This window comes from Maylandia zebra, linkage group LG15 (genome assembly GCF_041146795.1).
Source record: "Maylandia zebra isolate NMK-2024a linkage group LG15, Mzebra_GT3a, whole genome shotgun sequence".
NCBI lineage: Eukaryota > Metazoa > Chordata > Actinopteri > Cichliformes > Cichlidae > Maylandia > Maylandia zebra.
Genome location: NC_135181.1, coordinates 10,357,828 through 10,374,843, shown reverse-complemented (window position 1 = coordinate 10,374,843; position 17,016 = coordinate 10,357,828). Strand labels below are relative to the sequence as shown.

The 17,016-nt window shown below is 46.2% G+C and overlaps 1 protein-coding gene across 1 annotated transcript; it reads right to left on the bottom strand.

The window, feature by feature from the left end:
• Positions 1-623: 623 nt before the first annotated feature.
• LOC101475601 (pro-opiomelanocortin) lies at positions 624-5,654 on the bottom strand. The gene is made up of 3 exons (XM_004541803.4): positions 5,334-5,654; positions 2,531-2,692; positions 624-1,845 (listed from the first exon to the last, which is right to left on the bottom strand). The coding sequence occupies exons 2-3, from the start codon at positions 2,648-2,650 to the stop codon at positions 1,171-1,173; spliced, it is 795 nt and encodes a 264-aa protein (XP_004541860.3). The 5' UTR covers positions 2,651-2,692; positions 5,334-5,654; the 3' UTR covers positions 624-1,170.
• Between the last annotated feature and the right edge of the window lie 11,362 nt (positions 5,655-17,016).

The following is a 17,016-nucleotide window of genomic DNA, read 5'->3' as shown; positions in this document are numbered from 1 at the left end:
ATTCTGAGCCTGGTGTCACAGTCGGCTATGAAATTAAACGATCTGAGAATTAAGAATTAATTAAGCAGCTGAAGCTCAGAGTAGTGCTGATTTTCTGTGGTTATGCTTCAGGTCCAGTGGGTGGCAGTCTAAGTCTGGCTGCATTTTCATTAAACTTATGCACAATCATTCATGGACTCTGTAAGTCCTAAAAAAATAAGAAATTATTTATCTCATTCTATTATAATGGTTTAATGAAAATGGTATGAAGGATTTCATGCATCCATACTGGTGACAGTGGAGCTGAATGAGTCTGGTAGAGAAGGTGCTCCACTGCTGTCCAGTAAAAGATACTCAAATCATTACCTCTGAATAAAGGATACTCCACCATACCCACAAGTTTAAAAGAAACTCAAACTCACCTTGTTGTTAAAAACGTTTAAATCCTTTTTCTTGTATTTTATCAGTCTTAATATTCAGAATTTTGTCCATTCCCCTTCCCCTAAATCCTCAGATTTGTCTAAAGACACAGTCCTGGGTAAAAGTATTGAGTCACCCCTCGTGTCTTCATAGTTTATTTGTTTGTTTGTTTGTTTGTTTGTTTGTTTTTAAGTGACCTTGAGCAACATTTCTCCAGGCGTTCAGATCTTATTTATTTATTATGTTTTCCTTGTTAGATTGGGTTCCAGTTAGTTCAATGCATTAAAAATGCCCTATAACGCAGTTTGACAGACATAACAACTCACACTTGATGAGAGCTCACAACTTGTCAGCTCTCATCAAGGTTTTGCTTAATAAATGACCTTAGGCAAAAGATTCCATGTATTATTTGCCACAAACAGGATCTTTAATATTATTTTTTATTTACATAAAGACATGACTTTTTAAAAACTGTCTCAATAATTTATTTCCTTACAGTCACCTTTGACCTCGCTGTGACGGTCACTGTTCAGCTTGATTCTTCATAAAGTTAAGATGAGTATGCTCTCAGAATGCTTTGGATTCGAGGCCAAGAAGTTGAAGGCAGTCAGTGGGTGCGTCGGTGAAAGACATTCAATAACATGCTAAAAGATAGCAACGAGTTTGTGTAATTTAAAATTAAGACATGTGGTTACTAACATGCAATGGCTATTTGACTCTCTGAGCTATCCGCCTCCCCTGCTGAATCTTCCATTTATCCCATTATTCTCTTCACATCTTTAAAATGTTCCTGAAGAACTTGGCCAGCTGCCCCTGAGGTTTCTCCTCCCACGGCTTCATAAAGCCGCCGTTACGTTTGGATGCAGGTGGGCTGCCCCATCTGAAGTGACTCATCTTATAGGTCCTATCTTTCCTCTCCTGCAAGCTCAAGGGGCTTTGTGATTTGGAGCTGTCCCTGGCCCTCAGCAATCCCTGATTTTCATTACTTCCTCCATCAATGTCCCCCTCCGCTTCATCTTCGCTACTGCTCAGCTGTCTGCGAGCCTGAAAGGGAAAACGGCCCTCAGAGGAGCTTCCTCCTTCCAGAGAAGAGGCAAAGACTTTAACAGGTCGGCGTTTACGGCCCGAGGGCTTCCCCCAGCGGAAGTGCTCCATTGAATAGGAGCGTCTCTCGTCACTGCGGGCCTTAAGCTTTGGCTCTCGCATCTTAAGTCCTGCTGGTTTGCCCCAGCGGAAGTGCTCCATTCTGTAGGAGCGCCGCTCGTCGCTGCGGGCTTTCAGATCTGACTCGGATATTTTGTCATGGGAAGCCAGTGTGGCTAGAATAACTCTGAGTAAGAGGTCATCACCATCACCAGCATCAGCATCACTGTCAACTTTCAGGGCCAATGCACTGAGCTCTGGGATTTCAGTCTGGATCACAGACATGCAGAGGTGAACACAGTCCTGTGTGGAAGAAATGGCAAAGATAATGTCATACAGAGCAGGAAGACTTGAAGTTCCCTGACAGCTGCTGGTGAAGTCATAAGACTTGGCATGATAGGAAAAAATCCCCAAAACCAACAACAAACAAACAAACAAACAAAAATCCCCTTTATTGCTTATGGGTGTTAAAAATTACAGATGGCTTTTCTAGGTTTTAAATTTAGTGTTGCATTGATAAAATAACTGCAGCTTGTTCTGTATCCAAACACACCCACTTAAGGCTATTATCACATGGACAACTCAAGAAACAAGAAACAAGAAATTACATTTAAGGACTGTGTTGACTCATCTTTTCAGCTTTCACATCAACTTATTTGTCAAAGAATGAAATTGTTCACTATCACCACAGATCTCCTGGCTTTGCCGGGGGAAAAGGAAGTAATGTTATATGCTCTGAGTTTTAAGTTTCCATTTTCTAAGTACTTCTAAGTACTCATCACCTTGACACTAACAAAAAAAAAGATTAGTGGAAGCGATAATTTTGATTAAAATGTAAGGTTTACTTACATTTAATTTGACCAGATTCCATTAAATATGTTTTACATTGCGCTTACGGATGAGATGAAAATGTGCAACATAGGGCTCCGATAAGTTTTCTTGGCCAGTGATGACGATCTAAAAGAAGTGGCAGGGCTGTTCGACCTACCAGTATCCTCGCCTTGTTGCTCAGGTCCTTGCAGATGGAGTTGTCCCAGCATACTGACTCAAACCCGGGGATGCACACAAATGCCATCACTGCCACCAACAACCAGCACTGGCACACCATCTTCAGCCCGGTGCACAGGACACCAACTCGACTGGGGTGGAGCTGCAGAAGTGAAGCCACAGTGGGGAAAGCTTTGAGTCTCAGCAGACAAAAATATTCATTAGTCATCTTGAAATGTTATTTTGTGAAGAAATACAGTAGGTGTCTCTTAATAATTGCGCTTGCGTAACACTTTCCGCCCGTCCTTATGTAACGTGATGTGTTTGAACACTACCTTCGAAATAGCCAGAGAGCCGAGCTTTTGTAGCTGGTGTGTCATGAACTTAAACACGTGAACTTAAACAACTATGTTCTCTTTTTGGTGTTTGTTTATCAGGAGCACATGTATTTTATTTTGAAGGTGTCAAACATGTGGCAGTATTTTTATTTTTATTTTTCAAAGGATGAACCTTCAGCACCGAGGACTGTGTCAAAACGATCAGCAGGACTGATGAGGTTCAAAACAGAGGAGGGACAGGGCAGGGTCTTCTGTTCCCTTGATGGGTTAATTTCATGTGAGATTTAGACTGAAAATATATGAAGATTTTTTTTTAAATGATGATTTAATTTACCTACACCTAAGGCCCTGTATGAAAAAGTAATTGCTCCTAATCTTACTAACTGGTGGAACACCCTTGGCAGCAAGCGAAGCATGAACTAGCAACGAGCCTTTCACGTCACTGTGGAGGAATTTTGGTCCACTCTTCTTTGCAGAATTGTTTTAAATCAGACACATTAGAGGGTTTGCCTGAACAGTCTTTTTAAAGTCATGCCAAAGCATCTTAGTCTGATTTAAGTCCAGGCGCCGACTAGGCCACCCCCAAACCCTTCCTTTATGTTTTTTTCAGAGGTGGACTTGCTTGTGTGTTAAACTCAAGTGTGGTTGGGCTTCAAGACATGAACTGATGGCCTGACATTCACCTTCAGGATTTTATGTTCGGGAAGCAGAATTCATGGTTCTATCAATTTTCCAGATCCCGAAGCAGCAAAAACCATCACGCTACCACCACCATGTTTGTCTGTTGATATGATTTTCTTTTTATTTAATGTTGTGTTAGTTTTACATTGCACATAACGGGACTCTAACCTTCCAAAAAAAAAAAAAAAGTCTTTTCAGTCCACAAAATATTTTCCCAGAATTCTTTGGGATCACAATGCATTTTTATATTAATGTGGGTTATATTTGTCCAATATTAAAAAAAATATGTGATGTTGTGAAAGTGTGACAAATATGCAAAAACAAAAAACTGAATGAAAACAAAATCAGGCAGGGGGGCAAATACTTTTTCACAGCACTGTTCTCTGTGTGCAGAGAGCAACCAGCTGGGATCCTGATGTCACTGTCTACCGCTGCAAGGCTGTGTTATTCTACCGCCAATAAATTTAAGCTTCCTTTTTTGAAAACGCAAGGAGCTATGAAGCAACTTTTGTCTTTCAGCAGCAGGACTGCAATGTTTTTTTTCAGTCTTGACTAATTGAAGACAGATGTAGCTACTTTGACATCACCCAATGGGTTGTGGAGTTCTGCTTTGAAGCTTTCAGATGAACATTTTTTCTGTCATCATCTTAGTTTTGAAATCGGACGCAATAAATAAAAGTGGATTTGACCAAACTGCATGCTAAGACATTAGGGAGCTGTTTGTCTTTCTTTCTTTCTCTCAGCCTGTTGCAGCGTACAGACTATAACTAGGTTGGGAGAATAGAGAGAACAGTATTGCTGCTTGTGTTCAGGGACAGCCAAAGGAACTGTTAATAATTCTGATAAAGGACTTCCTTTCAGACATAAATTTCTAGCAGGGATTTCAAAATAGACCCTAAAATACTTTCATTTTCTGAGCTCAGAGTTGTTTTCTTGCCTGGAAACCAAGCAGGAAAAAATGAATCTAATTGTCTCAATAAAACTTAACAGAAAAACACAACAATGACAACAATAAGTACATTTTGAAGTGTGCTACTTAATTGAATATGAACAATTTGGTTATTGAAGTCATGAGGATGAATATCCTCTCATGCTTCTTATTGCGTTTTCTCTTTTCTATACTCTCCTATTTCCAATCAGTCTCGAGGACAGCTTTCTTATTATAAAAAGGTAATATCTATAATATGAAACCGAAGTGCAGTATATAAACCCCATGTTCACTGCTTTTGGTTAAATCCGACACACTGCCAGTCATCTGATGCTTCACAGATGTTGAGAAAAATCCTGTCTCACTTGTCAAACTTTTCCCTGGGCGTGTTAACCGTTTAAAGATGTAAACAATCTTTTTTCTTTTCTTTGCCGGGGTATTGGATTTTTCTCACTTCCTCCTTCACTATTCTAAAGAGTGAGTCCTCGGTGAGCCATTGTCTTTGCGAGTCTGGCAGAGACTCGTCTTCCTACTGAATGACTCACAGCTGAGCTGTGCTCTCCACAGACAGACTCCGATAAAAGAGGCATGAGCGCTGCAATCAAAATAAATGCAAAATTGTACGTGTGAAATGATTTCTACTGTTTTGTAAGTTAGATCACCTTTTGTTTACATTAAAGGAAAGCTGAATTCATCATAACTGTGTATCCTTTGCTGCAAGCACATCATATAAAATAGTAGAAATTCCCAAATCCATGAATAAGGGAGTTTAGCAAATAAGTTAATTTGAGCTCATCCAACAAGTCACGCCAAACAAGCAAGTTTAAAAACACAAATCATATAAATATATTTGTTACCTTTTTCAGATGCTTTCTCTCCTCTTGCTTTTGTCACTCCTTTTGTCCACAGATCCTCCAGACTGGTGACTCTAAACTGTGGTCCCTCTCCTCCTCTCCTGCTTTCTCTCTGCTCTTTGAGAAATGCTCAGTAGGAGAGGGTCTGCTGTTGCTTCCTTAAGGGAGGAAAGCTATTTTTATAGACATGTGAAGTAAAGCGTCTCAAGGCCTCGGGGTGTGATTGAGGTAAAGGGTCTCCTGCTCCTTCTCTTGATGGGGAGGAGTCGTGCATTCGTGGAGTTTTGCGTATGGTATGTTTAAACGCTTCCCACACACTTTTTAATCAATAGCGAGGCTGGCTTCATCAGCCGGGTGATGAGGCTGTGGTTAACTGGTTAACTTCCCCCCCCTCTTTGTAATCCTCCTCTGATTGCGACACAGTCTTGAAACCCTATAAGTACCCTGCATTTCTTGAAAGCATGTTTACGTTATCGTATACTGATTAAAAAGAAACACAACTGCTGTTCATTAGCGGACCCATGTCCACGCTTTAAATCCCTCAAAGGTCAGCTCTAATCACTGACATCATTATCCTCTGAGCAACAGTGAAGGGTGCCAATCGATTTGACTGATTGGATCGTTTCTCTGTGGTTCTCGTTTTGACAAGGTGTGCATGTATCCCTGCGTGAAAACTTCATTATAAGGACCTGACTCACTGTTTGGACGTCATGAGTGGACCTCAAGTGCGGATGATACACACAAATAAAGAAATAAACACACGTGGTGCTTTTAAAACGGAAATATTGTGCAGCTGAAGCTTTAGTGCCAGTGCCAAACACATTCTGCCGCTCGTTTGCTGCAGGGTTAGGTGCACAAGGACAAGTCACACAGAACAGCACAAGTGGAGAACAAGCACCCATTGTAAGAGATATAGAACACTTTCCTTTCATAAACCGGCCTATCTCCAGCTATTTGTTATCATTTTATAGCTGAAAGGACACAGTGAGTGAAAAATGAGACAGAAGATGCTCATATGATTTTTAAAAAAGGTCTATTATATTGAATTACAGATGCATGTGGGTCAGGTTGCTGTGCTCAAAGTCAGAGATATGTGCCTGAATTGACCGTATTGAGGATACCTCCTCTAACTGCCATTATACAAAGCAAGAGTAGAAAAAAATGCACATATCGTGACCTAATTATGTCTTTGGCTATTCTTAATATAAGCATCCACAGTCTGCCCCCTTCAACTACTCATCAATAAGCAACAGTCTTTTCTGACTACCTGCAAACATGTGAACTATTACTTTATGATACAGTTAAAACAGAAAAATCAGCCCAAATGACCTTAAAATGATACGTTATTGTCTTATGTTGACTACCTAGTAAGTAAGTTTTGCCACCTTTTCATTGGAGGTTCATCAGATATACCTGTTCACCTTCTCATTGACACAAATATCTAATGAGCGATGCACATACAAAGATGTGTTGTGTTACGTGTCATGCATTCATGTCAGACACCACCAGTCTGAACTGATTCCGGGCAGGATGGATCCATGTGTTCATGTTGTTTACACCGATTTGTGACCAAAACTTTCAAATGTTGCAGCAGAAGCTGAGACTCATGACACCAGAAAACATTTTTCCTATTTTCTATTGTTCAGTTTTAGTGAGCACGTGTGAGTTGTAGCCTTAATTCCCGCTGTTAGCTAACAGGAGAGGAGAGGTATGGCCATTCTCCTCTTACCTCTGGCATCATTTTCACCCAAAGAACCACAGCTCGCTGGATATTTTCTCTTTTTTGGCCATTCTCTGTAAACCCTAGCAGCCTGCCCATCACCAAAAACCATGCCACATTCAAAGTCACTTAAATCCCCTTTTATGCAGATTCTTAGTTTGCTTAGTTTGAACTTCAGTAGCTCGTCTTGATCATCTCTGCATGCATAAATGCAAAGATTTGCTGCCATGTGACTGGTAGATTAGATATATGCATGAACAAACTGCTAATAACGTGGTTGGTAAACGTATATACCAACTAAACCCAAAATTGTGAGACTGCTTGTGAAGAAATTTTAGCATCTGTTTTGAATTTAATCTTTTTTTTTCACGGAGAATAGTTCATTCTCTCCCTGCCCCTCACTTTCTGAAAATCATCCAAAGAGCTTCGTGTCATGTCAGGAATTCCTGGCTTTCTCTGTTGTCACATGTTAAATAGGGCTGAAGTGACTGTGTAGAAAAGTCATTCAGAGTCAGCGCTTCTTGGTCTGCTTTGTTTTTCTCATATTGCCAGTAAAGCTTTGAAGCTTCTAATGATGCAGTTGATCCGGTGGAGTTTTCCAACTCTGGAGAAGCAAAACACCCCCAGACATGAATCTTCCCACCTCGGTGCTTCACTGTGGGTTTGATACACTGTGGTGTCATTATTTCTCCTGCTCATCTCCTTTACATACTATTTTCTGATACTCCCACTAATCTCCTAATGGATTGATCAGCAAATAGCTAAATTTTCCATCCTTTACTGTGAAATACGAGGACACACCGACACTGAAACTGCAGCCTTCTTGTGAAAGAACCTCTGCTGATTGCAGTCTTGCTTTCTTTATTTAGAAAATTTTGTAGCTTCAGTCTCTAGGACCACAGTGTATTGATCTTCCCTTTGGGTCCGCCTGGACGTGCTTTGACCACAGCTTATCCCGTTTTCACAAAGTGTTTTAGCGAGCCATGCACTGCCACACTTGGAAAATAGAAAATTTGATCAGTAACAAATAGAAAAACAAAGAAATTATTACAGTAATCATATTAAAGCTTTGGGTGAATTGTGAATTAAGCATAAAATTAAAAATGCTGATTATTTAACCACTTATACAAGAATCAATCTTTAAAATATCTTAGCCCCCTCAGATAAACCTTTAAATACTCTAATATTGCATTAATACGCCTAAATGTAAAATCAATATCTCTACTTTATATACAGCATTTTCACACAAAATATTACCTCTGTTTTTAGGTAATGATGCTTAGTTTCTATGAATATCACCAATACACACCAAAGGCTGAAAGGCTACTAGTTACTTAGATGAATGTGTTTCCTGGCAGCCCTTTAGTTACATCACAGATCCCGGTCATCACTGTCGGCAGGAAGAGAAAAAGATAAAACCTTCCAGATCACAACTCTCCTGAACCGCCTAAGGCTCGGATAATCATCAGTGATAAGGAAGTATAACTCTTTGGTTATATTTAGGGGTATGATGTTTGTAGCTTGAAGGCGAGACAGGAAGTGGCATTCTGAAGTGGGAGCTATTCTCTCCTCTCTCCGCAGTTTTAACCTGCTTAACCTCCATGTGGCCCTGCTCTGCAGGTGGTGTTTGTTCTGGACAGCGCCTGCTTGTGAATTTGAGTCATTACTGGATGCGAATGCTAAAACAAAAAGGACATGCTTGCTAAGCCTCCTCTTCAGTGGAGAAATAAAGGTTATAACAAACAGAGATGATGCATTCCTACAGCACTTAGGAGTGTAATTCAGCTCCCCGCTGATGTTGATTGCTTCCACTATTTAATAACACTGCAACCCCAAGGCAGGTCTGTGCAGGATGTGAATCACCACCAAATAATAACTCTGTCTAAACACCTACCATTTAAGTATTATCATCTCATTAATCCGTTTTAGGTTTTAGAAGTGTTACAGATGATGGTGGAGAAGAAACATGACTTGTTCCTTCATTAAACTGTACAGCTTCACAGTGAATGAGTGTTCATAACCAGCATATATGAGTGATGTCATGCACATTATTTAAAGTGTCCACACACTAATTCAGTATATGTGTAGTATTTCAGCTATTTTTAGGAATGTACTCTAGTCAGTCTCCCACTCATGATATAGCATCAGCAGCATCTGTCTCCTCCTGTGGCCCCTGCTTATTGCCGTTGGGTTTCTAATGGCTAGTGGGCATTAGTTACATGGATCTGATTTTTACCATTGAGTTGGTTTCTAAGCACCTGTCCTTTGCAATGTAGGATCATTTTATTGCAATGAGAATAGTTATTGCTTTAGTGGATTCCTAAATATAATTACAGTCATCGTGAGTACTATAAGGATATAGGTTTATTATTTTGACAGAAAACCTGACCCTGTTTGTAAGATACGGTACTGCATCTTAAACTACCCATCATTTCTTTGTATTTTTGCAAGGAAAATGGGAGGCTGGTGTGAAAGTTTAGGCTTCATTTTTGGATCAAGGCTTTCTGTTTAGACAAATTCTAGCCACTTCAGTAATGATGAGGTCCAGATTCTGAGGAGGCTACTCCACAATTTACTTCTTATTCTGTCTTCCACCTGCAGAGTTTCCTCTGTTATTTTAAGGACATGCTGCACACCATGTCATGGTCCGGTTGAGTGGCTGTGTGTTTCCTCCAGGCTCTGGTCTCTGCCCTTGAGTGGAGCCTCTTCAGCCTTTTCATTGCCTACACCTGCTACTAATCTCCGTGGTTGGGAGATTACAGGGACGTAATTTCCAGGGAGGTTAGGGGGGTTATGACCATCCCCAATAATCAGACCCAACCAATATAACCCCCCCAATAATATTAGGAATTATCTTGCATAATTAGGCTGTTGATTTTCTTTACTCATTTCAGGTATTAACAGCAAAATAGTTGCCTGTTTAATAATCTGGGAATTTACCCGGATTTATTTATTTAGACAGAGATCTTGACCCCCCCAATGTTCAGCACAAAGTTGCGCCGATGGCTGTATATAAGACCAGTGCTCTTCGCCAGATTGTCTGCTAACCTTCGTTAGTCCCGGTGGCTAACTAATGTCTAATCTAGTGTCTAGTCAAGTCTTGTATTAGGGCTGTTCGACATAACGATATATATCCAGTGTTGGGAAGGTTACTTTTAAAATGTATTCCATTACAGAATACAGAATACATGCCCCAAAATGTATTCTGTAACGTATTCCGTTATGTTACTCAATGACAGTAACGTATTCTGAATACTTTGGATTACTTAATATATTATCATGCTTTTTACAACTACGTGAATGTACTGTAACGATGGTTAAGTGTTATTGTACAGTGACATGTTGGTGATCTCTGCACACTGTTGTTGTTCCTTTAAGATTCATGTTTGGTTGTGGTGTACAGGAAGGGGTGGGTGGGACCTGGTTGTTCTGTGTGTGTGCCAGGCTGAAGAGAGGTGGAGTTCGAGAGCGCTTCCCCCTGAGTTAACAACCCGCTGGCTTGTGTGCCAAATAAACGGACAAACTGAGACCCCAACCGTCTGGTTCTTGTGAACGTTACATTGGTGTCAGAAGTGAAGAAAGAAAAAAGAACCCCAGAACGCCCGACACCCTGTTGCTGGCGACGCTTGCCGTTACGAGACGAGGATGTTGCCGGGCAAGATTAAGAAGGAGACGGAGGAGAGGGAGGAGAGGGAGGTTCGTCCGCGCTCGCCCGCCCATGGAGTGAGGGAAACGGCGCTGCGGCTGTCTGCCGAGGCTGGATTTTCTCCAGGTTTGACTAGGCTCGGGAACTGTTCGCACAGCGGCCGCGATTCCGGCGGGAAGGAGTCGACCTCGCTTGGCGCGCCGTCACGTGATGTAAACAAACATGGCGGCGCCCAGCAAGCTGCAGCGAATATAAAAACGCCTAAGTTCAGCGGCAAGACGCCATGGGAAGTGTTTATCGCACAGTTCGAGCTGTTAGCTGTCGCAGCTGGCTGGTCTGAGGAACATAAAGCTCTCCAACTGGCTTTGTGTCTGTGTGAGGATGCAGCTGCATGCCTGCTGCTGACCGAGGAGCAGAGGGGAGATTATAATGCTCTGGTCGGAGCACTTCAGAGGCGCTTCGGGCAGTATAACCAACCAGTGCTGCTGAGGTCGGAGTTCCACAACAGACGCAGATTGCCAGGCGAGCCCCTCCGCATTTTGGCCCATGAAATCGAGTGCCTTTGCCGGAGGGCGTATGACAGCATGCCACCATCAGTGCAGGCAGAGTTAGCTCGGGACCAGTTCCTGCAGGCCCTGAGCCCTAAAGAGCTCCGTATGCAAACTCAGCTTGCTCGGCCAGCCACACTCAGTGCAGCCCTGGAGCTAGCGTTGGAGAGGGAGATGCTTGCAGGATCCTCTGGGGGCGCTGATGACGCACACGTGGTGAGGGCTGTGTCAGCACCTGTGGAACAGATGGAGACGCCAGCGGGCTTGTGCAGTTTGGTGCAGGCGGCTTCGCTGCAGTCGCCTTCCCCTCGGGCTGGCCCACACCGCCGACCACAGAGCTGCTGGGGATGTGGACAACCCGGACACCTCATCAGGCAGTGCCCCAAGCTTGCAGCGGTTCAGGGAAACGCCCACGGGCCCGTGTAGGCGGGAGTACACGGGCCTGGGAGAACGACATCCCCACACCACCGCCACCTCCACCCGGTGCGGCCATCGCTGTGGGCTGGACCCAGGTTGGCGGCTTTTGCCATGTTCCAGTGACGATCGCGGGGGTGTCCTGTACGGCCCTGCTGGACACGGGGTCCAATGCAACGCTGGTCCGACCCGATATTGTCCCAACCGGAGCTGCTGTGCAACCGACTAATGTGCAACTTAAGACTGTGACCGGTGATCTGGCCCCAATGAGAGGGAGGGGAGTGTTCCAGTTCAAGGTGGGGGACCTCGGTGTGTCTTATGCTGCCTGGGTGGCTGACGTGCAGGACGCCTGCATACTTGGGCTGGATTTTTTACGAGCCATTGGCGGTGTACTGGACTTAGGCAAAGGCTTCCTCGTAACCCCTGATGGGAAGAAGGTTATTCCTCCCCCGGTCTGCACAGCATCTGCCGCGGCGTCCACCTCCACCGCAGAGACCGCTGCAGACCCGCCAGCAGAACAGCGAGCGGAGGAGGAGGAGGAGAGGCTCTTAGCAGTGAGGAGTATCTGGTCAAAGAACTGTGAGGGGCTGACTCCACAGCAGCAAGAGAGTCTATGGCAGGTACTAAAAGAGTTTAGTGACATTTTTGCCCTGAAAGAAAGTGATGTTGGCTTGACACACTTGGTAGAGCACGTCATTGAGACCGGGGATGCCCAGCCTATTAAAGTGCGCCCACGCCGCCTGCCCCTGGCTCATCAGGAGGCTGCGGACAGAGAGTTGTGTGAAATGATGAAGGCGGGCATCATAGAGCCATCTGATAGCCCGTGGGCCTCCGCGGTGGTGATGGTGCCTAAGAAAAAAAGTCCTAGGATGCGTTTCTGTGTGGACTACAGACCACTCAACAAAGTGACGAAGAAGGACTCTTACCCCCTTCCCAGGATTGATGAGTCTCTCGACTTAGTAGCCGGGTCCTCCTGGTTCTCCACCCTGGACCTGCGGAGTGGCTACTGGCAGGTGCCACTGTCCCCGGAATCCAGACCGAAGACAGCCTTCTGCACTAACAGGGGACTATGGCAGTTCAAAGTCCTGAGCTTTGGTCTTTGCAATGCTCCTGCGACCTTCGAGAGGCTTATGGACAGTGTGCTGGCTGGCGTCCCACGGCAACGGTGTCTGGTTTACCTGGATGACCTTCTAGTGCACGGGAGCTCCTTTGATGCTGCCCTGGATGCCCTGAGACAAGTGTTGGAGAGGGTGGCAGCTGCAGGCCTGAAGCTGCACCCCGACAAGTGCCACTTCATGAGGAGGGAGGTGGAGTTTCTGGGCCACAAGCTGGGTCGTGAGGGCATCAGCACGTTGGAGGAAAAAATTCACACCATTACCGAGTGGCCCACACCAGCAGACCAGAAACAGCTCAAAAGCTTCCTAGGACTGGCGTCTTATTACAGGAGGTTTGTGAAGGGCTTTTCCTCCATAGCCGCACCACTCTTCCACCTGCTGCAGAAGGACCGTGACTTCATCTGGACCCGGGACTGTCAGCAGGCGTTCGACACCCTCCGCAGATCGCTGACAGAGTCTCCAGTCCTTGCCCCCCCTGACCCCGCCCTGCCTTTTGTCCTGGACACTGACGCAAGTAATGTGGGGCTGGGAGCGGTGTTGTCGCAGGTTGGGCCGGAAGGGGAGAAGGTGGTGGCGTACTTCAGCCGGGTCCTGAACAGGAGTGAGTGGCGCTACTGTGTCACACGACGAGAGCTGTTGGCTGTGGTGGCGGGGGTGAGACACTTTAAGTACTACCTGTGCGGCACAGCATTTGTTATCAGAACTGATCATGCTGCCCTTCAGTGGCTGATGTCTTTCAGGGAGCCAGAGGGACAGGTGGCTCGCTGGCTGGAGGAGCTCCAAGCCTTCAATTTCACTGTGGAGCACAGAGCAGGGACGCACCATTCTAACGCAGACGCCCTCTCTCGTCGCCCATGTGCTGCAGCTGGCTGCCGTTACTGTGAGAAGCGAGAGGAAATAGAGCGGGAACTCACGACAATAGACGGAGCAGCACAGCTCGCCTGCAGGGCTCTTCTGATGGTGGATGCAGCGGAGTGGAGGGCACGGCAGGAACAAGACACGGACCTGCTGCCGGTCCTGCAGTGGCTGGAGAAGGGGGAGCAACCCCTTTGGGATGAGGTCACTGGGTTTTCCATCTGTACCAGGGGGCTATGGGCCAAGTTTGCAGCTCTCAGGCTGAAGGAGGGGGTGTTGGAGCGTGCCTGGAAGGATCCTGCCACGGGGGAGGAGTGGTGCCAAGGTCGCTGAGGTCAGCTGTGCTGGAAGCCTGCCATGGGAGCACTGGCTCCGGCCACTTTGGGGTCTCCAAGACTCTCCGCCGCCTCCGCCAGGGCTATTACTGGGGTCAACAGCGGAGGGACGTGGAGGACTTTTGCCGCAGCTGTGATGCATGTTCCTCACACAAAGGGCCACAGGACCAGTCCCGGGCTCAGCTTCAGCAGCAACCAGCAGGAGCCCCAATGGAGCGAGTAGCTGTGGACGTCATGGGCCCATTTCCTCGCACAGACAGAGGAAACCGCTATGTTCTTGTGGCCATGGACTATTTTACCAAGTGGCCGGAAGCATACGCCATCCCAGATCAGGAGGCTGAGACGGTCGCTGATGTATTAGTGGAGGGGATGTTCAGCCGCTTTGGAACAGCAGAGACCCTCCACAGTGACCAGGGGCGTAACTTTGAGTCCAAGGTATTTGCTGCCATGTGTGAACGCCTTGGGACTAAGAAAACCCGCACCACCCCACTTCACCCCCAAAGCGATGGGCTGGTGGAAAGGTTTAACAGGACGCTGGCCCAGCAGCTAGCCATCCTTACCTCAGAACACCAACGGGACTGGGATTACCATCTTCCCCTTACCCTCATGGCCTACAGGTCGGCAGTACAGGACTCCACCCAATGTATGCCTGCCCTGCTCATGTTAGGGAGAGAGCTGAGAACTCCTGCAGAGTTGGCTTTTGGGAAGCCCCCGGACGCGCCAGAGGCACCACCGGGCCGGGACTACGCAAGGAAGCTGCAGGACCGGCTGGATTCTGCACATTCCTACGCCCGAGAGCAGCTGGCGAAGGCAGGCCTGCGCCAAAAGAGGAATTACGACATCACCACTAAGGGGAGGCACTTCCATGCTGGGGAGCTGGTGTGGGTCTACAGCCCAAAGAGGAAGAAGGGACGGTGTCCTAAACTGGATAGCAGCTGGGTGGGGCCTTGCAGCGTCCTAGAGCGAGTAGGGGAGGTTGTTTACAGGGTGCAGTTGCCTCCTAGGGGGAGGATAGTAGCGCTGCACAGAGACCGGATGGCCCCCTACAGAGGGCAGTCCCTCCCCTCCTTTCCAGAGGGACGTGTACAGAGCGTCCGTGACCCTGCTCAGAGGGACCCCCGACCGGGGCTGCGTTCCCCTCCCTCGGACTCTCCACCCCAAAGCCCCGAAGCTCCGCGTCCACCTCAGGGGCTCAGGAGGTCAAGGAGGGAACGTAGGCTACCACCCCGCCTCAGAGACTGTGTCGTTCCCTCGGGGACGAGGAACTTATTGCTGGGGGGGCAGTGTAACGATGGTTAAGTGTTATTGTACAGTGACATGTTGGTGATCTCTGCACACTGTTGTTGTTCCTTTAAGATTCATGTTTGGTTGTGGTGTACAGGAAGGGGTGGGTGGGACCTGGTTGTTCTGTGTGTGTGCCAGGCTGAAGAGAGGTGGAGTTCGAGAGCGCTTCCCCCTGAGTTAACAACCCGCTGGCTTGTGTGCCAAATAAACGGACAAACTGAGACCCCAACCGCCTGGTTCTTGTGAACGTTACAGTACTATTGCTGTGTGATTTATTACTATTACTGAAGGTCCGCGACTCCGAACTGTAGTAAAGGGACCTCTGGCTAATACGGCAGGGTCCCTGTCGGCTTGTAGCCGAAAAATAGCTTTACTTTGTTGTGTGGGTCAACTTTTCTTGCGAGAGACAGAGAGAGGCGTTGAAAGACTGCTCCAACGGAACTTATTGTTTTCGGAGGAAAACACGAACACGGTGTACAGTCGAGTTTTAATAGCTTACTTACAACTGGGCTCGTCAGGCACTCTTCTTGGCTGAAGTGGTTATTATTATATTTACATGTTTCCAGCTCCCGTTTTTCCTCGATGACATCTCGTACCTTTCCACTCCCCCTTTTCTCCCTCCTCGCGCTCACACACCCATAACGTGTATGGCAGTCCATTCTCCCTGCAACACGGACTACACTGCTACATTCTTTAGAGCTATGCTTGTAGCATTCTGCCTGTTAGCTTAGCACAACAACAACAACGAAAAGGCGCTCTCTCACCCAGGAAACACACAGTCGCAGAGAGAGAGAGAGAGCGTCGCCCTGTAACCATGGCAACCGTAACGCTGCCGCCTGGAACGACAGAACGTAGCTGTCAAACAAAACCCAAACAGTCCTGACCCGTGACAAAATGAAACAGGAAAGTACCGCAGTGTAATCCATTTATTTCAACAAAGTAACTGTATTCTGAATACCACCTTTTTAAACGGTAACTGTAACGGAATACAGTTACTCATATTTTGTATTTTAAATACGTAACGGCGGTACATGTATTCCGTTACTCCCCAACACTGTATATATCAGATGACGATATAAAAACATCTATCGTTTCATTTTACGCTATCATTTGTTTCGTGGTGTCGCAAAATAAACTGTTTAAGGCAATATTTTTTATCGTTTTGATGGTCACTGTAGTGGCTATATTAATTTCTTAAAGTTCTCTCTTTCTCTTATATTTAATATAACCACACTACAGACGGACAAGCGCCTGTTCTCATGCGTTGTCCGCTTGTTTATTTTCCACATAAACCTTTCACAATAAAGCTCAAGATCCTGTTGAGACTTTTCAAAATAAACTGAATCACGTGAAAGAATATGCAGAGTATTTACGGATGAGAAGCAAAAAAAGAGCTGTCAGGTGCTAAAAAATAAACCTTAGACTCAAACGTTAGAACAGGCTTCGGTGCCCCGGAGGCGTCCTCGTCAACCGACCAACCGGTGCGATGAGCCTGGCCACGTGGCGCGTGACTGCCCAGCATCAGCCCCAAAGACCAGAACTACGTAGCCTCAGGGAAACGAGGAGGGAGCGGTGTAGCGAGGGGACCACCGCTCCAGCTTCCTGCCCCCCTCCAAGGACGATGCACGGTGGTGGGCCGAGTTGGGAACCTCAAGGGACTCTACCTGAGCTGCTGTGTTGAGGACCAGCCATGCCAGGCCCTGGTGGACACGGGGTCTACCATTTCCCTGATACGACCTGGCATGCTCCCTGGAACATCCGGGCCACTG